Source organism: Heterocephalus glaber, unplaced genomic scaffold (assembly GCF_053883595.1).
Source record: "Heterocephalus glaber isolate CG9 unplaced genomic scaffold, H.glaber_assembly_v1.0 deba00001760, whole genome shotgun sequence".
Taxonomy (NCBI): domain Eukaryota; kingdom Metazoa; phylum Chordata; class Mammalia; order Rodentia; family Bathyergidae; genus Heterocephalus; species Heterocephalus glaber.
This window is the reverse complement of record NW_028258457.1, coordinates 5,090,529-5,114,660: the sequence shown is the minus strand read 5'-3', so window position 1 is coordinate 5,114,660 and position 24,132 is coordinate 5,090,529. Positions and strand designations below refer to the sequence as shown.

At 53.1% G+C, this 24,132-nt stretch overlaps 1 protein-coding gene and 1 long non-coding RNA gene across 14 annotated transcripts in view; both read right to left on the bottom strand.

Annotated features, from left to right (window-relative positions):
* Nucleotides 1-4,175: 4,175 nt before the first annotated feature.
* LOC147821190 (uncharacterized) lies at nt 4,176-5,705 on the bottom strand. Its single transcript, XR_015447539.1, has 3 exons — nt 5,614-5,705; nt 4,815-5,059; nt 4,176-4,723 (listed from the first exon to the last, which is right to left on the bottom strand). It is a non-coding gene; the product is annotated as an uncharacterized LOC147821190 (long non-coding RNA).
* A 2,590-nt stretch (nt 5,706-8,295) lies between these two features.
* Nucleotides 8,296-24,132, bottom strand: part of Celf5 (CUGBP Elav-like family member 5) — a 36,475-nt gene continuing 20,638 nt past the window's right edge. For 5 of the 13 annotated variants that reach the window (XM_087201575.1, XM_021244975.2, XM_021244968.2 and 2 more), the window contains 10 exons: nt 23,344-23,395; nt 22,099-22,227; nt 20,629-20,708; nt 19,718-19,864; nt 18,057-18,198; nt 17,828-17,974; nt 16,466-16,528; nt 15,662-15,745; nt 12,322-12,465; nt 8,296-11,700 (listed from right to left, as the gene is read on the bottom strand). In XM_087201575.1, the coding sequence (XP_087057701.1) occupies nt 11,573-11,700; nt 12,322-12,465; nt 15,662-15,745; nt 16,466-16,528; nt 17,828-17,974; nt 18,057-18,198; nt 19,718-19,864; nt 20,629-20,708; nt 22,099-22,227; nt 23,344-23,395 (1,116 nt within the window). In that variant the 3' untranslated portion in view covers nt 8,296-11,572. Of the gene's footprint in view, nt 11,762-12,321; nt 12,466-15,661; nt 15,746-16,465; nt 16,529-17,827; nt 17,975-18,056; nt 18,199-19,717; nt 19,865-20,628; nt 20,709-22,098; nt 22,228-23,343; nt 23,396-24,132 lie in introns of all 13 variants that reach the window. The other 8 variants (XM_087201576.1, XM_021244970.2, XM_087201581.1 and 5 more) reach the window with 5 other exon arrangements.

Below are 24,132 nucleotides of genomic sequence, written 5' to 3'. Positions count from 1 at the left end.
TTTGCTCATTCGTCCCCTCTGGCCACCACAGCCTTGTTTCTTCTATTGCCTGGGGACTCCTATGCATCCTTCAAAACACAGCCCAGATATTGCCAGCTTCCCAGCACCTCCTGGAGAGAGAGTCGGACAAAGACAGAGGAAACTGAGATCCAGAGGTGACTGGGGGGGTCAGAGATGGAGAAAGCAGTGGGGAGACTTGGGGGGGACAAAGGGGGTGGGGAGGGCATCCAGCCATGGCCCGTCCATGTTGGACCCACCTGATTCCTGGCTGGGACAATGGTCTCACTTCAGCCCGAAGCCCGGGATTGAGAGACCTGGAGGGGCGGAGCTCGTGGCTTGAAGGGAGGCAATGGTGGCCACTGAGTGTGGGTCAGAAGCTGCCGTGGGTCTCAGGGAGGAGTAGAGCTGCTTGTTCAGTTCCTACGGTGTACTGGGCACACTGTCACCCCCAGTCCGCCCAAGAGCCGCGGTTGGTAATACTCAGTTGGTCTCTGAAACAGAGGCTGAGACTCAGGGAGGCTTAGCCAGGAACCAAGAGCGCACTGCAAAGAGCTCACCGCTGGAACTTGCCTGTGAGTCATTGGTTTGAGCTTTTCTTCCTTCCTTCCTTTCTCTCTTTCATTGTGGTTTGGTTTAGTTTGGTTTGGTGGGGCCAGGGATTTAGCTCAGTGGTTCTGCTGCCTGCCTCACAAGCGCGAGGTCCGGAGTTCAATCCCCGGTACCAAAAAAAAAAAAGTGAAGTTTGGTTTGGTGACAGCATCTTGCTACATAACCCAGGCTGGACTTGAACTTGAAATGATCCTCCTGCCCCAGCCTCCCAATGGCTGGGATTATTAGCATGTGCCACCACGCCCTGTTCTTTCCTCTCCTTTTCTTTCTTCTCTTTTCTTTTCTCTCTCCCTGTCTTTCTTTCTCTTCGTCCTTCTTTCCTTCCCTTTTTCAGGCTGAGGCTGGAACCCAGGAGCCCCACCTGCCAGGCAAGCACTCACCACTGAGCCACACCCCAGCCTGGACATTTACACCCCACTATGTGTCTTTGTCACAGATCTAGGAAGCCAGGGCTGTGTCGCTCTCCCCATTTGACAGAGGGGAAGTGATCTGCCTGGGGCCACACAGCGAGGCCTGGGGGCCGAACACCCAGCCCCTTCGGATCACAGAGTGCCCCCTTCCCGAGTATGGCCTGGCCCTGGGGCATGGGGCCCCGGGCACTGCCTGCCCGGCAGTCACAGGCAGGGATTTTCTGTTTCACTGGCCGCTGTGGGCTGAACCTGGAAGACAGCACTTCACGCCTGTCAAAGAGGGGCGGAGCGAGTGAAGGAGTGAAGGAGTGAATGAACGAACAAACGAACAGTGACCCCTCTCTCCCCACTGTGCCCCTTGTTTGGACCTCGCTCTGCAGGGCGGGGAGCAGGGGCCCAGCCAGGCCCAGCCCCGGGGACTCCACCACCCCCACAGCCCCCACCCGCCGCTGTAATTTGCCTCGGTCCCTTGTGGTCGCTGGGGACAATTACCCCCCAGATGTGTGGTTGGGGCCAGGCAGCCAGAAGACGGGTCAGGGCCCAGGCTGGGCGGAAGGCAGATGTGGGAGGCGGCTTTCAAAAGAGGAGGGAGAGAGAGGAGAGAAAGACAGACTTCTCAAGAAGAAGCAGGCTCAGAGGCAGGAGAAAGGCAGAGAGGGCAAAGGAGGAAGAAGCAGGGCTGGGGACTCAGAGATGAGGGGACAGAGAGGGAGGAACAGAGACAGGAGAAGCTAGGTGTGGCAGCGCACACCTGTCATCCCAGCGCTCTGGGAGGCTGAGGCAGGAGGATCACAAGTTCGAGCCCAGTCCAGGCAATTTCGTGACTTAGGGAGACCATGTCTCAAAACAGAAAGTAAAAATGGTGTAAGGATATAGTTCAGCATGAAGGTCCTGGGTTCAATCCTTGGTGCAGGAGTGAGAGAGAGACAGACAGACAGACAAACATATGTTCTGTGTCCAGGAAACAGGAACCCAACGCTCAGCAATAAAACCTGCAGCTGCAGTGAGGCCTGGGTGTCTGCAAGGGTCCCCCAGCCTTACTGACCCCACTTCCTGTCCCCCAGTACAGTCCAGGTTTACAAGTCTTTGTCCACTCTGTGCCTCAATTTACCCAGCTGCAAAGAATGAGGTTATCTCTCTACCTCGGGTCCCTCCCAGGCCACCCTCATTTACTCTGCGTCCGAGAATGGCAGAACACTTCTCTTTGGATTAAACCTTCTGTATGAAAGGATCTAAATGTATTTAAGGAGACAAATACGACACATCCTCCCTGCAGGCTGCCAAAGTCAAGAGCAGCCGTACGATAAATAAAACTCTCCTCCACCCTCTCTCGCTCTACCCAGACACTAAGTACAGAGTCTGTACTTTCTTTGTAAAAAGGATAAGCAAGGGCCGGGGATTTAGCTCAGTGGTTTCGATGCCTGCTGCACAAGCACAAGGACCCAAGTTCGACCTCCGGTACCAAAAAATGAAAATAAAAATGATAACCAAGAAGGAGAGAGCCATTAGCTGGGTGTGGTGCCACAGCCCTGTCATCTCAGGTACTCAGGAGTCTGAGGCAGGAGGATTGCAAACTCAAGGCCAGCCTGGGAAATTCAGTGAAACCCTGTCTCAAAATACAAAGGGGCTAGGAGTGTAGTTCAGTGGTGAGCACTTGCCTAGCATGCACGACAAAATAAAACAACAGAAACCACTAAAATGCAGAAAATTAAGGATAAAACAATTATTACTATTATTATTTTTGTAGTGCTGGGGATGGGCCCCAGGGTCTTTGTACCTGCTAGGCAAGTCTTCACTACTGAGCTGCACCCCAGCCCGAAGAGATTATTCTTGGGTGCAGAAGAGGTTAAAAAAAAAAAAAAAAAAGGTCCATGGCAGAGACAGGCATGGTGGTGCACACTTGTAATCCCACCATGTGGGAGGCTGAGGCAGGAAGATCATCATGAGTTCAAGGTCAGCCTGCGCTGTATAGTGAGCCCCTGGTCTCCAAAGTAAAAAAGTAACTTTGGCAGGTTAGGAGTGGGTAAGGGGCATATGCAAATACAGCAAGAATGTAAATAAATTTAACCATAAACACAGCCTTCGCGTTCACTTACACATGGCTGATCTCATGGCAGAGTTGAATAGTTGCAACAAAGACCATGGTCAGGTAAACCCTAAAATCTGCCCTGTCCAGCCTTTGTCAATGCTTAGTCTAGGCAATGCGGCACTAACCAAAGGATAGATCTGGCTATCAGTGAAACAGAATATGAAGTTCATTAATAAACCTTGTTTTTGTTTTTTTAAATAGGGTCTCACTGTGTAGTTCAAAGTGGCCTTGAACTCACGATGTAGCCCAGGCTGGCCTCAAACTCAAAGCAATTCTCCTGTCTCAGCCTCCCAAGTGCTGGGATTACAGGCCTGCACCCCAGTCGTTTTTATTTTACAAAGGTAATTGTATGAAGAAAGGACAAACTTGGCAACAAATGGTGCAGGAAAATTGGATTTGCATTTACAATAACAATAGCCAAAGTAATCTGAGCCCATGCCTCACACCAGAGACCAAAATTGATGCCAGGAGGATCAGAAACCTAAAAATAAAGCCAGACCATAAAACATTTTTTCTACCATAAAGAAGGATAAATTTGAGTCATCCGTAGAAAAATGGATGCACCTTGAAACCATAATGTTAAGTGAAATAATCAGACACACAAGCTCAAATGTCATGTGGTTTCTTTTATATAGGAAACTCGGAACATAAAGAAAGAGCAAAATAAAAGGTAGATATAGGAAAGAGGGAGATAGACCTTTTGCAACAGGAAAAGGGATCAAGGGCCTGGGGATTTAGCTCAGTGGTTTCGCCGCCTGCTGCGCAAGCGCAAGGACCCAAGTTCGATCCCTGGTACCAAAAAAAAAAAAAAAAGAAAAGGGATCAAGACATAGAGGGAGGGGAAGGGAGCAAAAAAAGAGTTAAGATGCGTTACGTCCATGGGCCGACTCCCCAGGATGAATGTGGTTGTTTTGTACTGCAAACATGGGCTAAATACTTCTTTTTTTTGGTACTGGGGATCGAACTCGGTACCTTGCACCTGCAAGGCAAGCAGCAGAACCACTCAGCTAAATCCCCGGCCCCAACATGGGCTAAATAAAGAACAATAAATTTAAAAATCTTCTTCCCCCTTTTTTTTGCATTAGTTGAGATTGAACTGAGGGCTGCTCAAACACTGAGCTACAACTCCACCCCTATTCATTTTTTATTTTTTAGGTACCGGGGATTGAACTCAGGACCTTGCACTTGTGAGCCAGGCGGTGAAACCACTGAGCTAAATCCCCAGCCCAGGCTGGACTGGAACTCATGATCCTCCTGCCTCAGCTTCCTGAGTGAGACCACAAGTGTGAGCTTTCACAACTAGCTTCTTTGGGCCACCAGTCTGGACCTCGGCCAGTCCTCTTCCTGTCACTAGAAACAACGCCTTCTGCTGATCCTTGACCGGCACCCCCTTCCTTTGAAGCCCTACTCAAATGACACTTCTCCCTGGAAAGCATCCCTAAGGGGTGCACAACTCGTCTCTCTCATTTCACTGGGTTTATCTTCGAGTCCCGATTTCCCCATCCGTACACAGATCCAGTGATGTCTCTGCAGATTTTGTTTTGACGGAGAGAGTCCAGAGACGAGCGCAGAGGCGAGGGGACAGGTCCAGGTGGGCTGTGATGGGCTAGACCACCTGGAGGGAGAGGAGGGAACAAAAAGTTCGCGTCACCACAAGCTGGGCGGGGCCTGCAGTTTAAACGGTTCCCAGTGCGCCCTAAGCTCACTGCTCTTCCGCACTCAAGCCCCTGGGTCCTGGGCCGGGAGCACACTTCAAACTCCGAAGCGAATCCTGCAGTTGTGGTTGCAACCTTCCTTCTTCGGGAGAGGTTACTGCGTCTTTAAGGATTACAAGAGGCGTCACCGTGACATCACAATCGCCTAGGCGCTAAAGACCGGAGTTCAGGCCGTGGATTGGTTGATGAACTCATGAATATGTAGATAACCCCCTTCCACCTTGCTCCCGTAGGCTCTGGAAAGAGGGGGTGGAGAGTAGGCGGAGCTGAGTGGAGGGACCGGAAACTGCCTGGTGGGGTCGGGGAGAGGAGATTGGGGAGGAGCGAAGCCCTTGGGGGCGTGGTGAGGGATAGTTGTACCCCTGTGTCCCCAGGGCATGCAATAGCACACAGTAGGTGCTTAATAAGTGCTTATTGAAGCTCAAGTTAGGAGTGATGCCCCCGAATTCATATTAGTCCACTTTCATTAATTTTGACCTACACAATAATTCTGGACGGCGCATTCTCCCCTAAGCCCCATTTTATAGAAGGGAAACCAGGGCCTTGGGGAGAGAACGCAAAATCCTTGGGTCGTTCCGCAAATGCAGAAGCCGGGGGCTTGCGCGCTATTTCGACCTCCATGTGACCCCAGCGCCCGGCTTCCATCCTCTGGAAGGCCGAGGCCAGAGGCGACCCCGGGAGGGAAGCGGGGAGGGAGCGGTAGCAGACAAATCTGCAGGCTTCAGGGACCAGCTGCACAGTATGGACGGGGTGCCTTTCGCAAATTCTAGGACAGAAACCACGAGAGTACCTTAGATCCCCAATCCCTCAGCGCAGCGCTCGGGATACAACTGGCATTCCCTAAATGCTCGACCATTTCGAACGAAGGCTCCGCGGCCAAGCACAGGCGTGGTTCTCTGCTGCCCCCTGCTGGCACCCTTGGGCGAATCCTTTGAAAAGTTGAATTTTCAAAAGTTGGTTGAACTCTCCTCTTCTAAAGATTCCTCCCTGGCAGGAAGGGCTTCACAGTAAATATTAACGTGTGCACTCCCCCATAGCAACCTTAAGAAGTGATTGGTCTGTTAGTCTCATTGTCCAGAAGGGAAAACGGAGCCTCAGAGGAGTCAACTATTGGTCTGAGGGCACACTGCTAAGAAAGTGGTGACCAGGTTTCAAACCCTGAGAGGTCTAGTTCTGGATTTAAACATCATGCTTTGTCTTTCTTTTTTTTAGACTGGGGATGGAACCCAGGGCCTTTGCACTGAGCTACACACCAAGCCAAGCCCTTTTTTTAAATTAAAAAAAAATTTTTGAGGCAAGGTCTCACTATGTAGTTCAGGCTGGCCTTGAACTTGCACCAATCCTCCTGCCTCAGCCTCCCAAGTGCTGGAATTACAGGCGTGCACCACCACGCCCGACTTATTTTTTATTTTGAGCCAGAGTCTTGCTAAATTGCTAAATAGCCCAGGTTGGACTCCAGCTTGTGATCCTCCGGCCTCAGCCTCCCAGAGTCCTGGGGTGACGGGTATGCACCACCTTATCCGGCAGCTTTACTTACTTTTACAGAGACCCCCAGAGCTGGGATTGCTGTGTTTGAAAGCCACACAATTAAAAATGTTAAATAACATTTAAAAGCTCAGATTGCTCTATTACACATGATACCTTGAATCTCAATCGTTTTTGTTTTTTGTACCAGGGATCGAACTTGGGTCCTTGCACTTGCGCAGCAGGCAGCGAAACCACTGAGCTAAATCCCTGGCCCTTGAATCTCAATCTAATACATTTTTTAGCCTTTTCGCATCCATGGAATCCTTTTAGTCCACAACCGGCAGTCTCGGTTGGACTTCTGGTGTGCACCCTCCAGCCAGGCACTCTCTGGGCCCCAAGTTACCAGTCGCTACCTTATTATTCTTCCGTGCTGGGGACAGAACGCAGGCCCTTGAGAGTTCTTACAAGTTATAGCAAGAGAAGTGAGTCCCCTGAGTGCAATGCACAGGCTGGTGCTGTAACTGCAGGGATAGACCTCAGAAGGTAGCTTAGTATGGCCAACAGTGAAATCTGTCATTTTATGTATGCTTGCATAACACAGGTTGGTAAAGCAATGCTTGGTAAATACAAAGTGCTTAATCAACACTTGGTAAGAAGGTCAGCTTGCCCAACTAGCCTCCCAGTGGGCCAATTTACATACACACCCCCGCCCCACAACAGCATCATGGAGTTCGCCCTGCTTATCTTTCTCTCATCTGAATCTGAGCAGGCCTCCCCTCACTCTAAGCCCTTGTACAGCTCCCTATTGCTCTCAAGATAATGTCCAGATTTGCCAAATACCATTTAGATTACAACCTCATGAATTCTGGAATTGATGAGGTGGGGTTCTTTTTGTTTTTTGTTCACTTTCCTCCTAGACTTTGGCCTCAGGAGGGCCGGGATGGGATCTGGCACACAGTAGGTGCTTAATAACAAAAGAACCTCTGTCATTAGCCCTCATGGACCTCAGCATCATATTCTCCACCAAGCCTTCCTAGCCCATCCACTGTCCATCCCCAGACATGGAGGACCCCTGAGCCTTTCCCCACGATGGACCCTTCCACCCAGAAAGCCCTTCCAGGCAGCAGCAATTCATCTTCCCATCCCTCTTCCCAGCTCAGCCCTGGGGCAGGGGGTGCATCCCATCTGTGAGCCTCCGAGTCACCAACTGTAATAGATGAGCTTTTGAGATGAGACTATGGCATTTTAGCAAAACTGCTGGCAAGGTGGGAAGTAGCATAGGAAGTCAAGTGATTTCCCTTCCAGCCTGCTGTCCCCAGAGCCCAGTGCCCCCACCCTGGGCCTCAGGACTTGTACACAAGGACTTTGATGCCCACCGGGGCAGGCACTATTTGCTTCAGCACAAGCTGTATCTGTCTTCCCTGTTCCCCTATCAAACTTCCCAAGGCAGCCAGGAGCATGGTGGCCTGCAGCTGTCATCCCAGCACTCTTAGGAGGCTGAGGCGGGAGGATCACCATGAGTTCCAGGCCAGCCTGAACTACATAGTGAGACCCTGTCTCAAAAAACAAAACAAATCAAACAAAAAAATGTCTACGATGGTAAATCAGACGTTATGTGAAATTTACATCTATTTTTTTAAACGGTATAAAAAAAAAAAAAAGGTATATGATTCTTTGTGTAGTCTCTCCCCATGAGGAGTGACTGCCGCTGTGTTGTCACTGCTTGCTGCGGCCCGATGACCAGCACTGTCTGTGTCTAATAAGCATTTGTTGAAGGGATAAACAAATGTGTGTGTCTGCTGTTTCTGCAAAAGAACACATTTCTCCAACTTCCAGGCTCATCAGAATCCCAAACACAGGAATTTCAAGCTTGCTGCTTGGGAATATCTCTGGCCACATCCAGCTAACCCTAAATCTAGCCTTGTTTCTAGCTTGGACACCAGAGCGGGTCAAGTATACTTGGCCTTTAACCATGAAAGGAGGAAACTGAGGTAAGAGCCAGCCCTTTAGCAAGTAAAACTTTTATTAAATAAATTTTTAGTTTTTTTTTTTTTTATAGACCAAAGAGAGGCATTTGGGACATTAAGACGACACTTGCCGTTTCTGACCTGAACACTGGAACTAGGCAGGGAAATCTGCTTTGACACAAAATTTGAACCAAGTCAACCCAAAGTTCCCTCTTTGTCCTTTTTCTTGTGTGTGTGGGGGGGGGGGGCTTGGTCTCCAAAAGTCAGTTTGTAAGTTACTTGTAGCAGAAATAAACTACATCGTACAAATCACAAGTCCTTGGACGTGGAGTATAAAAAATGGTATTTACAGCCAGTAAACATGGAGTGGAACGGCCCGCGCTCCCCAGCGGGCCCGTGGGGAGACGGAGGGGACCCTTGGCGAGGTCCCCTTGGCACGCCGCACACGGAGGCGACAGGACACAGGTACGCGGGAGGAGCGTCTCACACAGCTAGCAAACTCTGGAGTCGCGAAAGTCGGTCGGGAGAATTTCTCTTCCTTTTTTTTTTTCTTTTTCTTTGTTTTTTTTTGTTTTTTGTTTGTTTTATGCAATGTGTTGTTTTTTGTTGCTTTTCTGGGTCAGTCAACACATTTTTGGTAGAAACAGAAAGGAATTTTTTTTTTTCCTTTTTCAATTTTTTTGTTTTTTCTGTGTGTGTGTGTTTTTGTTTGTTTTTCGGAGCGTATGAAGAGTTGTCCAGCGTCTCGTTGGGCGAGGAGCCACGGCTGGCCGACGTCCCGGAGAACTTGACACTGTGCTTTCTCGGGGTGTCGGTCTTGAGCAGCTAAACAGGGGCGCCCCCCACCCCCACCCCAGGCCCCCCTCCCCCCACCCCAGCTAGGAAACAAAAAGTCATTGTCACGTGATTATTTCCCCTCCCTGTTTTGTTTTTTCTTCTTTTTCCCTTTTCTTCTTTGTACCTGCTCAGAAAGACCCAAAACAAAACAAGAAAAATCTCTGCAGAGGTAAGAAGGTCCCTTTGCGGTCCGTCTCCCCACAAAGGGCTCGGGTATCCTAGTCCAAAGCGCGTGGCGATCTTGGTTACAAGACCTTACATTGGAGGCTGGTGATTCAGAGGCAGGGACCATGGCTGCCTGCCCTGGGGGGGGACAGTGAGGGGCGGGGGTGACACCCCCACCCGGCTGTCCCCCACAACGGAAAGCTAAGGGCTATTGGTCACTCGAATAAGGCTATGACAGAGGGCTGGGGACAGAGAAGGGCTAGGAGGCGGCGGAGGGTCGACAAGGCAGGGCCTGGTGCTCAGACCCCTCGAGTGTGGCCGGAGGACCCGGCAGGCGGCCCAGAGGTAATGGGGGACACGTCCTGGTCTGATGTCCCCACCGGGGGTCACGGACGGGCACTGGGCCGCCCAGCCAGCCTGGTCCCCTCCAAGTGACCGGCTCAGGGTCATCCACTCTCAGGTGTTAGGAAGTCAGAAAAGTTTGGCCCCATGACCTATACTCAAAAATATATATATATACTGTCTCTAGCTCTCTCTATATATACGCTCATATATATATAGGGAAAGGTGTGATTTCACTGGGGGAAGCCAGCAAGCCGGGGTGAGGGGGAGAGCGAGGAAATGTCCCCGGGGGGAGGGTGGGGGGTGGCAGTGTATGAATTCTTTGGCCCCAACACAGGAGACCCTGTCCCCCTACCCAGGACAGATCTCGGGGCTCCGCACTGGGTTCTGAGAAGCGTTTCACATTTTTGGGCTGAACAGGGTGGGGACAGGAGGGAAGGGGAGGGCTGGTGTCGGAACACGGCTGTAACTTATGGGAAAGTCCTGGTTGGGTTGGAAGCGGGACAACCTTCCTGGGGTGGGAGCCCCTTGCCTGGGGGAGAAGGGATGGTGTTAGGAGGGACACAGGCGGAAGATGCCACCTTCCCAGGGGCTGGGGTCTGAGGGCCCAAGGACCCGCTGTATTTTTCAGAAAAGCAAACCCAGGGTTCCGAGGCTGACACACCCACCTCAGAAAGGACTTCCGGTGCTAAACTGTTGTCCTTCCTTCTCAGTCCCTAGACCCTGTCACTGAAACTCCAGGAAGTAATTTCTTTTCTTTTCGGTACTGGGGATTGAACTTGGGTCTTTGCACTTGCAAGGCAGGCGGTGGAACCACTGAGCTAAATCCCCGGCCTTCTCCAGAAAGTAATTTCTGCCCCTCCCATTCCCCCCCTTTTGTTTCTTTTGTTTGTTCGAGGCCAAGTCCCCAAGTTTGGGAACAGTGGCTGGCAAACACTAGGAGCTCAGGGAGGATCTGCTGGCTGAGGGTAAGACGTGGACAAATGCAGACAGTGGCCCTGGATTTGCTTCCGGTTGGCCCAACGCACACCTGCGTGACCCGAACACCGACTAACTGTGCAGCTACTTCGTGCCAGGCCCCGAGAGGCTCTCATGACAGCAATGGTGACATCTTAAAATTACACCCCCAAATCAAAACGAGTAAGACGGAGGGAGCCCTTTCAGGGGCAGATTCTGGGCTCAGCCAGGAGAAGCACCCTCTGTCCCGCGGGCTCCCCGTGAACCCGTTTTACAGCTGGAGTCCCTGGGACTGGGGATCAGGGTTACAATTCCATGGTGGCCTCTTAGGGTTACTGCTTGGTCCCCAAAGGAACACGATAAAGTTCTTTGTTCTGATGGCAAAATAAACTTGTAGGTTTTGCTTGTTCGTTTGGGGTTTTTTTTGCACGTTCGTTAGCAGGGTCAACCCAATGGGGTTGGATTATCCTAGAGGAAGTTGGGGCTGGTGGGGACAGAAGAGGGGGACAGGGAGGGCATCAAGGGGCTGTCCCCATCCCCTAGGCTCCAGCCTTGGTTCCAAGCTGAGCTGGGCATCTTGGGGTCCAACCCTAGGGGCAGGGTCTGGAATGCACATTTAACATTTCCCCCCTCTGGTTTAGGGGGTTACAGGACAGAAGAAGCCCCTCCCCAATGCACCTTCCACCCCAGGCCAAACCTGCCTTTTCCAGAGAACTCCTATTCATCCCTCAAAACCTTCTCCAGGATGGATTTGCCTAGCCAAACTTGGTGGGGAACCCCGGCTTCTCCCGACCTCCCCATCCCCATCCCACCCTCCGTTCCAGCCCTGACCACAGTTATTGGGGGGTGTCTTCGTCCAGCTCCGTCCCTGCCAACCCAACCAAACCCAGCGAGAGTTTGGAAAAGCGAGGGGTAGGGGTGGGGTTCCGACAAGACCAGGGCTGGGCAGGGCATGGGGCCGCCTGGCGGCTCACCTGGGCCAGGCCCGCAGCCTCAGGGTGGCTGTGGGCACGGTCAGTAGGGGTGTCCCAGATCTTTGGGCCGCTTCAGCTGTACTTTGAGCCTCTTCATGCCGATCTGGAAGCCGTTCATGGCCTGGATGGCGGTCTGTGCGCTGGCCGGGTTGTCAAAGCTCACGAATCCTGCAGAGACCGGGGTGGACCGCGGTGGTGGGTGCCAGGGGCGTCTGCTGCTTGCGGGGTCCTGGGGGGGGGGCAGGCGGACTTGCCAGAGGACACGCAGCAGCAGCCCTGACTCTGTGCTGATACTGTTGGGCTCATATGCCTTCGGGGACGGGGAGCTCGCTCTGTCTGATCTCCAGAGAGGAACCCCCTCCCCCGGCCCTGGACAGCTGGGGCCTCTATCTCGGTAAGAACTCTATGCCCTGTCTCTCCATCCGATGCTGTGTGTGGGTGGGTTCTTGGCCCTAATACCTTTCCCTCTCTCTCTGTGCATGGGTCCCACCTGCACAGCAAGGCCCCGATGGCCTCCTGTGTTTATTGTTGTCTCTATCCGCCCCATTACCTAACTGAGCAAACTGAGTCTCAGAGGAGACACAGGGCCCCTCAGAGTCACACCTTCAAGAGTGAGCAGCTAGGCTTTCCTCTTCAAATTCCCCTATCTTATCTTTCTGGAAACAGGACCCGGAAGGGGGCCGGGGGCACTAAGTGTTGGATGAAAAGGGCATGGATGAATGAGTTTCAAAGGCTGCGTGGGAACTGCCGGGTATACAGCAGGCTCTCAATATGTTCCAGGTGACTCACCGAAACACTTGCTCTGGTTGGTAGCCCGATCCATAAAGACCTTGGAGGAGATGATATTGCCGAAGGGCAGGAACATCTGGGTCAGCTCCGTGTCTCCAAACTCCTGGGGGAGGTGGTAGATAAACAGGTTACAGCCCTCGGGACCTGCAGGTGGGGAGAGAGAGACATAAAGCCCCCAAGGAGAGGAGCGGACCCCCGGGGGAGCACAGTTCGGACCTTACCCCATCCATCCCCAGCTGAGGACCCCAGAAGGGACAGGAGGGGACATGGGGAGGGAAGGGGCGGGGGTGTCATCCCTGCCTTCCGGTCTGATGTCATCCCAATGCTGCTAATCCTCAGCCCCCATGACCCAAAAGACTCAGCAGCAACCCAGCTAAATCCTCCACTGCATACCTGGGATAATCCCAAACCCCCAGAAAAATCCATTTCTAAACCACAAATTCCAGCTCATTTATAAGAAAGTAAATGTTGGGGCTGGGGATTTAGCTCAGTGGTTTCGCTGCCTGCTGCATAAGTGCAAGGACCAGAGTTCGATCCCTGGTACCAAAAAAAAAAAAAAAAGCAAAACAAAGTAAATGTGAGGAATACAGAAACATGCAGTATCTTTGCATTCATTTTGTAAGTCTAGAACTGTTCCACAATAAAACTGTCACCTAAAAGAAGTCCAGGGTCTGGTGTGGTGGCACACGCCTGTGATCTCAGCACTCCAAAGGCTGAGGCAGGAGGATCTCCACAAGTTCAAAGCAAGTCCGAACTACATAGTGAGTTTAAGCCCAGTCTGAACTACACAGCAAGACCAAGTCTCATCCCTGGATCCCCCAAAAGGAAAATTAGTTGTAAGATAAAAAGATAATTTTCCAGTACTGAAGCCCAGGCACTCTGAAGCCATAGGTAATTAAACAATCATATAACATACAGACCAGAAATAATTGTGGTTACCTGTTTACAGTGGCACAGTTTGTAACAGTTAAATATTGGAATCAGCCCAAATGCCCATCAACTGAGGAGTGGATAAAGAAGACGTGTGGTTTTTTTCATACAAAGGAGTACTACTCTGCCATAAAGAAGGATGAGCTTGAGATATTTATAGCTCAATGGATCCACCTTGAGACCATACTCTTCAGTGAAATAAATCAGACTCACATCTTGAAATACTGCATTATTTCTATGGTGTGAGAAACTGAAAGTGGAAATAAGGACTAAAATATATAATAGATGTTGGGAAATGGGAAAATGGGAAGGGAAACAAGGGAGGAGGGAGGGAAAAAGGAAGAAAGGGACAAGGAAAAAAGAAAATAGAAGGAAAATAATGGAAACAAAGCTTTTGTACATAGGGAGGGGAGGGGATTTAAGGGGAGGGGGATGGGGAAAAGAGGCGGGATGAATCATGCACAGGTGCAAATTCCCTATGATGAGTGTTAGCGTTATGTATACCTAAAATGCACCAATAAATGTTTTGTTATAAAAAATAAATAACCCCAGGACTGGGGATTTAGCTCAGTGGTTCCGCTGCCTGCCTCAAAAGCACAAGGTCCTGAGTTCGATCCCCAGTACCAAAAATAAATAAATAAATAAATAAATAGGGGCTGAGCTTAGCAGCACTGCGCAAGGCACTGCTTGCCTTGCAAGTGCAAGGTCCTGAGTTCGATTCCCCGTACCCCCCCAAAAAAGTAAAAAAATATTGCTTCTCAGCCTTCTGGCTAAGATCAAGTGTAAATAAATAAATAATGGTGGCTGGGCCAGGGATTTAGCTCAGTGACACCGCTGACTACCTCGCAAGTCCAAAGTCCTGAGTTCGATCTCGGGTACCAAAAAAAATTGTGGTTTAAAGAAAGGTAACACTGGGCTGGGGATTTAGCTCAGTGGTTCCAGCGCCCGCCTCGAAAGCGCAAGGTCCTGAGTTCGATCCCCAGTACCAAAACAAAAAAGAAAGGTCACACTTAATCCCCAAAACCATCTCAAACTCAAATAATCCCCAATGTGTGGCTCATATAAAAACTATAAATAAAACAATAATAGCATTTTAAAATCCTGATTATTCCAAGCCATAAACAGTCCCCCAAATCTGCAGCTGCCAATCTCACCTCTAAAGACCACCCTGCCGCCTATGCCTCCAAAGACGTGTAACCCCATTTTGGCAATGAACACCTCCCCCCCAAAGAAAATACCAAGATCACACATAGACCCAGCCCTACCTTCCTATTCAGGAGCACAGGTCTCCTCTAACACTTGTTTTTTTGTTGTTTTTTTCTTTTGGTACCAGGGATCTAACTCGGGTCTTTGCGCTTGCGCAGCAGGTGGCAAAACCACTGAGCTAAATCCCTGGCCCATAACACTTGTTTTTTAAATACAGTTTTGCTCCAATACGACTCACAAATCTCAGGACCATTTTGAGCATAAGTGGAGTTTTGCATTTGTTTATGTGTTATTTTCCTCCTCGCTTCCCCCCCAAAAAGCAATACTGGATAAAGACAGAAAACTGTACCCAGCTAAACTTCCTAACGCCTGCACACATGTCTCAAATGTCTAGCCCAGAGTATTTTGGTTTTGATTTTGATTTTTTTGAGACAGGATCTCGGTGTGTAGTCCAGGCTGGTCTCGAACTCACTGTGATCCTCCTGCCTCAGTCTTCTGAGAGCTGGAATGACAGGTGTGCCACCATCCTTGGCAGAATATCGATTCATTCAAACTGCTATGCCAGAGCCTCCTGGGGACACACTGTGACCACTGAGCACCGCAGCCCCCCTTGCCTTGAATGGTCTGGCTTCTCTGGCTGGCCCCTTCCCCTGTGATACCCCATACTCACACATAGGCGGATTAGAGGAAGGGACTCCCAGGGGCCAGGAAAAGCCACTGCTCACATCCCAGTAACACCTCCTGGCCCAGACTGACGCCCAGGTCGGGAGGGGGAAACTGAGGCACGGGCCAGTTGTATGACTGTCACATGTCAGAAGTGGGTGAATGTGAACCTCCATTGCCAGAATCCAGAGTCTAACTCCTCCCTCCATCCTTGGCTTTCTCGGGAGGCCTCAGTTTATCCAAGAGACCTCATCACGCACACCTGTCCCAACTTCCAGAAGAGGTTTCCCGCCAAAATTGCAGAGAACCACACGCTTCCGGAGAGGGCAGGAGGAAGCCATTGCTACCCGCACGGGGTCGGGGCGGGCATGGCTCCCATCGTCCGGGGGGAAACTGAAGCTCAGAGGGGCGACTGTGTGGCCGGAGGACACCCAGGGAATGGGCAGCTGCGCCAAGCCTGGTCCCTGAGCCCCGTTGGGCAGGGGTCGCAGGCGGAGGTCAGGGGGCGGGGCGGGCCGCGGGGAGGTCACGGTCGCCTCACCTTCTCGCTGCTGCTGCTGCAGGAGGGGCGGCGGCTGGGGGACGCTGTGCGCAATCGGCGTGATGGCCGCGGCGGGGTACATGGCTGCGGAGACCGACAGACAGCGCGCCGGGTGGAGGGGTGAGGGGCGGCAGGGCCAAGAGATGGGGCGAGGTCGAGGGAGGGCGGGGTCAAGGGCTGAAGGGACGAATGGGGTGGGGCCGAGATGAGGAAAGGGCGGGGCCACAGATCGAGGGGCGGGGTCAATAGGAAGGGGTGGGACCATGACTCAAGGGGGTAGGGGCGGGGCTACACCAAGAGCCAAGGTCAACGTCACGCGAAGACTAGATGGGGTGGAACTGTGGTTCAAGGCTCAGGGCTCCAGTTCACAAAGGAGGAAAGGGCCAAGGACCTAAATTAGAAGGGGCGGGGCGAAAACTGAGGGGCGGGGCCACAGCAAAGCCAGGCCTCAGGAGTACCAGAGTGGGGAGGGGGCTTTGCCAGAGGCACTGTCAGTCAAGGTGGGGCGTGAGGGGCGGGGCCAAATGTTGGAGGAGGGAGGAGAAAGAGGTGGGGCCAAGAGCTGAGATTGGGGCAGGGCCAGAGGTAAGGCCGCCCCAAAAGACCGTTGCCAAGCGACAGTGCCAAGAGCCAGGTCCAGCTTTGGGGGGTTGGGTGCAGAACAAGGGAAGTGTCCCGAGTGGGCGGGCCCGGAGGTGGGACTAGAAGACGAGGAGGCACAGGGCTGTGACCGGAATTAAGAGGAGCTAGGATGGGCGTGGCCGGAAGGAAGATTGACGGCCCGGGGCCAGGCTGCCTCCCTACCTGTGTACTGCTGGACACCAGAGAAGGCAGGGTGGAGCGTCTCGGCCATGGTTGGGCTCTGAGCTGCGGGGCAGACAGAGGAGCTGGGTGGGGCTGGGGCGGTAGAAGTCTTCCGTCCACCCCCATCCTTGACAGCCAGAAAGTGAACCCACAAGTATATGGTCTAGCTTCACCCTTGTGCCAAACTCTGTACAAGATGACCCTCAATTTTACAGGCGAGGAAACAGATTCAGAGAGGGTGAAGTCACTCACATAGGGCCACTGGGATAGGAAAAGGCAGAGGCTGGATTGGAACCCAGGTGTCTCAGAGCCCATCTGTCCCTATCCTGACCCCTCATTTCCAGGGGGACCCTTCGCTGCCCCGCTGTTTTCTCCGGACTCACCAAGACTTCCGCCTGTCTCCCAATCACTATCCATCCCTATGCCCTTCTCCCAGCTTGCCCACCGATGCCCCACGGACCCCCAGCCACCACCAGGGGAAGAGGGAAGAGGAGGGGAGAGGCCATCAAAGCTGGGGAGTCTGGGAAGGATTCAGCCTGAAAGCTCTGCTCCAGTGGAGGGGTTATTAGAGGACAGGAGTGATGGAACAATTTTGTATCTTGGGGGTGGAGGGGGTACTGAGCATTGAACCCAGGGCCTTCACACTGAGCTATGCCACCCCTGTTTTATTTTTTATTTTGAGACAGGATCCCACTGATCATTAAGTTGCCCAGGCTGGGCTCAAACTTCGTATCCTCCTGCCTCAGCCTCCCAGAATGCTGGGATTACAGGCTAAATTTTGTGTCTTGATTGTGACAGTTGCAAAAATCTGTTTGTGACAAAAGGGTGCAGAAACACACACAAAAAACACACACCCGAGTGCTTGTGAAACATGGTAAGATCTGAATAAAATCTGAGTCAATCCTACCACACCAATGTCAATGTCCTAGCTGTGACAATATGCCATTGCATCCATTCATTTCAAAATTTAAAAGTTAAAACCAACTTCTCCATGGTAGAGATGACTTAATTCACAGAAGGTTTTGGAAGATGTTTGTCCTAACAATCATGGCATTGGGTGGAGAGAAATGGCATCCATCTGATGCATGAGGGCAGGGAACAGCCCGAGTCAGTGCCTGCTTAATATTTTTTGCATGAGCAAGGGATCAGGAATGACTGGAGGCTCTGCTACCTTCCCAAATCCTAGTGATGAATAAGTAAGATCGATGGTGATGCTTTTATTATAGGTCAGGCCCACGGCTGCATACTGGTGTCACTGTCAAAGCAGGGTCATGACATGAGAAATGTCATTTGCCTCATTTCCCAGAACAGCAAACTTCTACACTATGGTGGAGGGACACTCTAGGGGACCACCAGAGTTACCTGGGTAGGGCACCAGGCCATTGGCATACACGGTCTCCAGGGCAGGGTGCCCGCCTGGGAAGGGCACAACGCCAGCAAAGCCATTGGTGATGGGTGCCACCAGGCCGGGCACGGTGGCAGTGCCGAGCAGCGGGGGTGAGTGCAGCCCTGTGGAGGGGAAGGGGTCAGGCAAGCCTGGGCCACCGCTTGGCCCCCGCCCAGCCATCCTTAGGCCCTGGCAGCTGCTCACCAGAGGCAGGAGCGATGGGCGTGGCAGGCAGCCCGTTAAGGCTGACAGCGCCAATTTGCTGGATGTGGCAAGGAGAGAAGGCCATGCCGGGGCTCAGGTAGCTGCCCGAGGTGGACAGGACCGTCGTCTGCTGCTGCATGAGCTGGGGGAGGAGAGGGCGTCTGTGGGTGGGGTCTGCCCTGAGATCACAGCTCAAAGGCTGTGGGTCCCCAAGAACTGGAGGTGTGTATTGGGGGGGGGGTGTCACACTGTTTATCTTAGCTCGGGCTGGAATCGGGGCTCAGTTAGAAATTGAGGTTCGGACCAGGGATTTATTAGCTCAGTGGTTCCACCGCCTGCCTCGCAAGTGCAAGGTCCCAAGTTCGATCCCCGGTACCAAAAAAAAAAAGGAAAAAGAAAGAAAGAAAAAGAAAAAAGAAATTGAGGTGCAATCTAGAATCAGGGCTCAGTCAGGGCTGTGGAGCTCAGCCTGGGCTCAGGACTCAATATGGGTTCAGGGCTCCATTAGAAACTGAGGTTCATGGGCTGGGGATTTGGCTCAGTGGTGCTGCCACCTGCCTCGCAAGCCCAAAGTCCTGAGTTTGATCCCCGGTACCAAAAAAAAAAAAAAGAAACTGAGGTTCAGCTTGGGATCAGGACTCAGTCTGGGATTAGGGCTCAGTCAGGAATTGGAATTCAGATTTAAGTGAAATCTTAGCTTGGGATCAGGGCTCAGTCAGGAATTGGAGCCTATCTTCAGATCAAGCTGAGATCACAGTCTAAGTTTAGGGCTCAGTTAAAAGCTGAGGTTCAAGGCCGGGGATTTAGCTCAGTGGTTTCGTCGCCTGCTGTGTAAGCACAAGTACCCGAGTTCGATCCCCCTTACCAAAAGGAAAAAAAAAAAAAAAATCCGTAAAACTGAGGTTCAGCTGGGGATTTAGCTCAGTGGTTCCACCACCTGCTTCCCAAGCGCAAGGACAGGAGTTTGATCCCCAGTACCAAAAAAAAAACAACTGAGGTTCAGTCTCGGATCAGGACTCAGTCTATGTTTAGGGCTCAGTTAGAAATTGAAGCTCAACCTGGACCACCGCTTAGCCTGATCAGATCTCAATTTGGGGTCAGCCTGGATTTGGAGATTCAGCCCAGAATTGGCTAGAATCTAATTTTTTTTTTTTTGGCTAGAATCTAAATTTGAGGACAGCTGATATCAGCGCTCAGCCCAAGGTTGAGTCTTACTTTTCTTTTTTGCAGTACTGGGGATCGAACTCAGGACCTTACACTTGCGAGGCAGGTGCTGTACTACTGAACTAAACCCCCAGCCCCAAGGTGCAGTCTTAATTTGAGACTAGGGTTCAGTCTACAGTCAGGGCACAGCCTGAATTAGGGGCTCAGTCTGAGTTTAGTCTCCAGTCAGGATTGGGGTTCAGCCTGGATTTGGTGGCTGAGCCTAAGATTGTACCTTCCTGAGCTGGAGTTGCAGCTGGGGTTTGGGGCTCAATTCAGCCTGATTTTGGGGGGCCCAGCCACAGCCAGGATGGGGTCCTGAGTCAGACTGAGCAAGAGGCAGGAAGACGGCAAAGAAGCTGAGGCCCTCAACAGGGAATGGATGGGGTGGGATGAGCTGGGTCCCCAGCACAGCCTTGGGAGCCCCGTGCCTGCAGGGCCCGAGTCGGGTCACTCACAGCTTGGGCGTAGGCACTGTAGGGGCTGAAGGGCAGGGCGAGGGATGGTGTCAGGATGCCCAGCTGGCCCACCATCTGCTGCATGCGCCGGAGGGTGCGCTCCTTGTCTGTGTCTGCAAACTTGACTACCAGGCTGGAAGAGGCTCCCTGTGGGGCGGTGGAAAACCAGGAGCGAGAGAAGCGTGGGAGGAAGCCAGGACTCCAGGGTCCCCACCGCCTGCCAGCACAGGCCCTTGAGTGATGCGCAGGAACTGGGGCCACAGTGCAAATGGGGTGGAGCTCAGCACCCCAGGGCCACAGGTGACAGGTGCCCCCTGCTCTATGGGTGCACACACGGTCGACTCCCTGACATTGGGGCTCAAGGAAAGGGACCTCTTTGCCTTTAGCCAGATCCATCCCAATACACTCTGCAGCCTGTCTTTGCCGCCACGCCCCTTTGGATGGGAGCGCACTCCCTGCAGGACATTATGTATGACCATGGTGTCTCTTGGGACCCCTTCCTCAGGAAGACACCTCCATGACCCTCAGAGCCTCACCCTACTACAGACCTCTGAGGTCCCCCCACAGCCCACCATTTCTGCCCATGTCTCTGCAGACCTGTCCTCCTCTCTGGCCCCCTGTCTGTCTTGACCCCTGCCCATTCCCTGCTTCCTCCCAAAGGAATATTTGCAACTGACCTGGCCCATCCTCCAGGCATGCTCACATGTGCACTGACTTACACACTCACACATCAACACACATGTGCACCGGCACACACCACACACACTCACCACAGCCAGGGGCTGCACTCCTCTGGAGAGGAGCCAGGAGCTACGGGCCTGCTGCAATGGAAGGCACAGGGCCTGCTTTGTCCCTGTCCCCCTCACTCTGCCCCACGCCCCCTCACTGTGTCCAGGGAGGCTCCCACTCACCGGCATGGTCTGGCTGCCGTGCAGGGCGTGGATGGCCGCCTGTGCCTCCGTGTGGGAGGAGAACTTGACAAAGGCACAGCCTGCACCAAGAGGAGAGGAGGTGAGGGAGAGGGGCTCAAAGGACAAGAGGAGGACAGGGTGACCGGACACACAAAACCAGAGTTAGACAGTTGAGCACCAAGAACACAGCTGGACAGCCCGACAGACCTAGGGTCAGCCAGTAGGACGGACATCAGGGCCAGCCAGAGTTGGGGCCAGTGTGGCCAGCGCACTTCCGGCTGGCCACCCAGCCCCGGTGGAGAGGTAGCTGCCCAGCAGCTCGCCAGTTAAACAAGCTGCCCGGGAGTCTACACACACACTCGAGTGGACAGAGCCCGGCAGGCAGCATCAGGGAGGAGTCCTGTCCTTTACAACAAGTGAGGGGACAGGTGTGGGAACACCCACCCACCAGAACCCCGTCCAGTCCAGACCGTGTAATCAGACGCACAGAATGCAAACAACAGCATCGCGTCATCACCTGACAGTCACAGAGACAGTCCTGTGGGCAGAGTCACACATGGGGGTCACAAACCACCGTGCCGGGGGGACCTGGATGGCCACACAGGCAACATCAGGCTGACAGACAACCAGAGACCACCAGACACAGGCAAATTCCATGGGACAGGCAGGAGGACAGGGGCTGCAGGACACAGCCCGCCGGCCAGCTCCAGTGTCCCGTGGCACAGCCAGGCAGCCATGGTGGTGGCAAAATGTTCTGGAATTAGCGGTGATGATGGCACAGTTGCATGACCATACTAAAGAGCATTCCTTTGTAGACTGAGACAGGGTGAACTTCATGGTTTGTGGATTAAGTATAAAAAGTCAGGCCCAAACTGGGTGTGGTGGCGCACACCTGTAATCCTAGCACTCAGGAGGCTGAGGCAGGAGGATCACCAGGAGTTCAAGGCCACCCTGGACTACTTAGTGAGTTCAAGCCCAGCCTGAACTACAAAATGAAGCCCTGTCTCAAAGAAACAACAAAAAAAGGTCAGGCCCAGCTAGAACACTGAGAGACAGGCTCTGGGAGGACCAGATGACAATGGTTCCCGGTCAGAACCAGGTAGAGGAATAATCACAGAACTCACAACCCTCAAATGATGCAGGGGACCAGGGAGAATCAGGTCTCCGCCCTGCCCACCAGCCTTGCTCCAGTGGCTCAGGCCCCCCCATCCACCCACCCACCCTGCCAGCCCCTCCTCTTCTTTTGGCCCTGCCCATCATCCAACCGCACCCACAGCTAGCCCCACCCCTTCCCATGGCCCCGCCCCCAGGCAGCCCTACCCCACAGACCCGGCCCACCCTTCAGCCACACCCCCAGAGTCAGGCCCACCCTCTGGTCTCTTCCACCCAGGCCCCGCCCCAGTGCAGCCCTAGCCCCACCCACAGGCAGGCACCGCCCACTCCCGAGACCCCGCCCCTCCCGCAATTCACCTTTGCTGCTGCCGTCAGGCCCCCTGAGCACAGTGCACTCGTCGATGACCCCGAAGGGCTGGAACAGCCGCAGCACATCCTCCTCCGACTGCTGCTTGTTCAGCATCCCCACAAACAGCTTCCGGTCCCCTGTGGGCGGAGACACCACCTCAGCCGAGTCCCTGGTCTCCGGGATTGCTCTGTCCCTCCCTGTCCTGCGCATGTGAGGAGGGACATGGCCACAGGGAGAGGAAGGCCACCTCTCCGTGCGTCCCCAGCTCTGCCCCTCGGTCACTGCACAACTCCCGAGTAATCAGGAAGGTGGCAGCTTCATTTCCCAAAGATGGCAAGCTGGGTTACTATAGAAACTGTGGCGGGTAGCTGTCACTCACTTGTAGGGGTGGGAGGGAGAGAGGAACAGAAGCAGAGCCAATGAGCGCAGGGAGAAAGAGACCCGTGGTGGGGCAGAGAGATGGAGTGCAGAGAAGGAATCAGAAAGCGAAGAGGAGACCGGATGTGGGAGGAAAGGAGAGGGAATCTGGAGACACAGACCCTTTTCCCAACTCCCTGTCTCATACTGGTGGCCAGAAGGGAGAGTGTGAAAGTGTTCTCCAACCCAGAGGGGCTCTGCCGGGCTCCTACACATACACGGGAGCCTTAACACCCCTGCCCATACCTCTCCTACCCGCGACCTGGCTGCTCTCCTTCAGCTCCTCTACCCCCAAGATGGAGAGAGAATGTGAAAATGTTCAAGGATGTCCAGCCCTGGATCCCATCGAAGACTGCTGAGTGACCCCCCCCCCCCCGACACACACCTTCATGGGCACACCCCACACTGAGATCCGGGTCCAGGCAGACCCCTGTGGCCCCAGCCTGGAAAACAGCCTACCCCTGGCCGCCTACACCCAAGCACGCATGCGCGAGCGAGCAGGCCCGTGCAGGTGGCGCCACACCACTGAGCTGCACACGAGTGCTCATGCGCACCAGCTACAGAAATGTTTGCACGCATCTGGACATGCGTCTGCACGGCCGAACATGCACACGCACAGACTCATCCGGAAAACTCTAGCCCACAGGGACCCCATGAGGACTCCTATCACCATGCCCTGAAAAGAGCAAGGTATCTCCAAGCTGGGGAAGCAGCCGCGCTGGCCAGACCCCCACACCCCGGGCCACTCCTGCCCGACCCAGCCGAGCTTCCGCCACTGTCCCTCCTTCCCCCATTCTGCCGCCACCCCCGTCTGGTGTCCACGGACAGATGACAACTACCTCCGCGGCTCTCGCTATCAGCAGGCTTCACCTGGATTGGCCGCGCCATCTGTGAGGAGAGACAGGAGGGAAGAGTAAACGTTGGCAGCATGGGAGGGGGCCCGGGACCCCTGCCCACCTCCCCTCCCGTGGCACCCACCACCCTCAGGGCCCCATAACACCCCAGTCAAACCTGTATCTGGCAAACTCTTACTTAGCCTTCAAAACCCAATGACAATTATCCTTTCTTCCTGGAAGTCTTCTTGTCCTATCTAAATGTGACAGATTGTTTGCAAAGATGGCCCAATTCCTCCAGTGCCCTGTATGTCAGGTGACTTTGAAGTTCCTGCCATCAAGAACTAAAACCTATTTCCCCAGATCTGGCATTGGACCTGACCATGAGACCTTTTCTGATCAACAAAATGAGGTGGCTGTGAAGTCCTGAATTCAGAGCCTTTGTCTTGCCTTTCTGGCACGCTAGGACTGCCAGTTGGACAAATATAAGCTACTGAGTGACACCCACCCCCAGGAAATGCCAGTAGAGTCCAAATGACATAGGCCCGGTACAGAATCATGAGCAGATAAATTGACCAAGATAGCTTGTTACTCGGCAGCAGCTGACTGATACACCCAGACAGCCACTTTCAGCCAGCTCCCAGCAGAGGGATGAAATGGCTGAGTGGACCAGTGAACCATCAGGAACCACTGCTCTGAATTCCTCCACCCCCACCCTGGTCCTGAAATGTTTAGTGAGAGGAAGCCCTCCCACCCCCTTCCCCTCACATACATAGTCCTGGGAATGAGCGA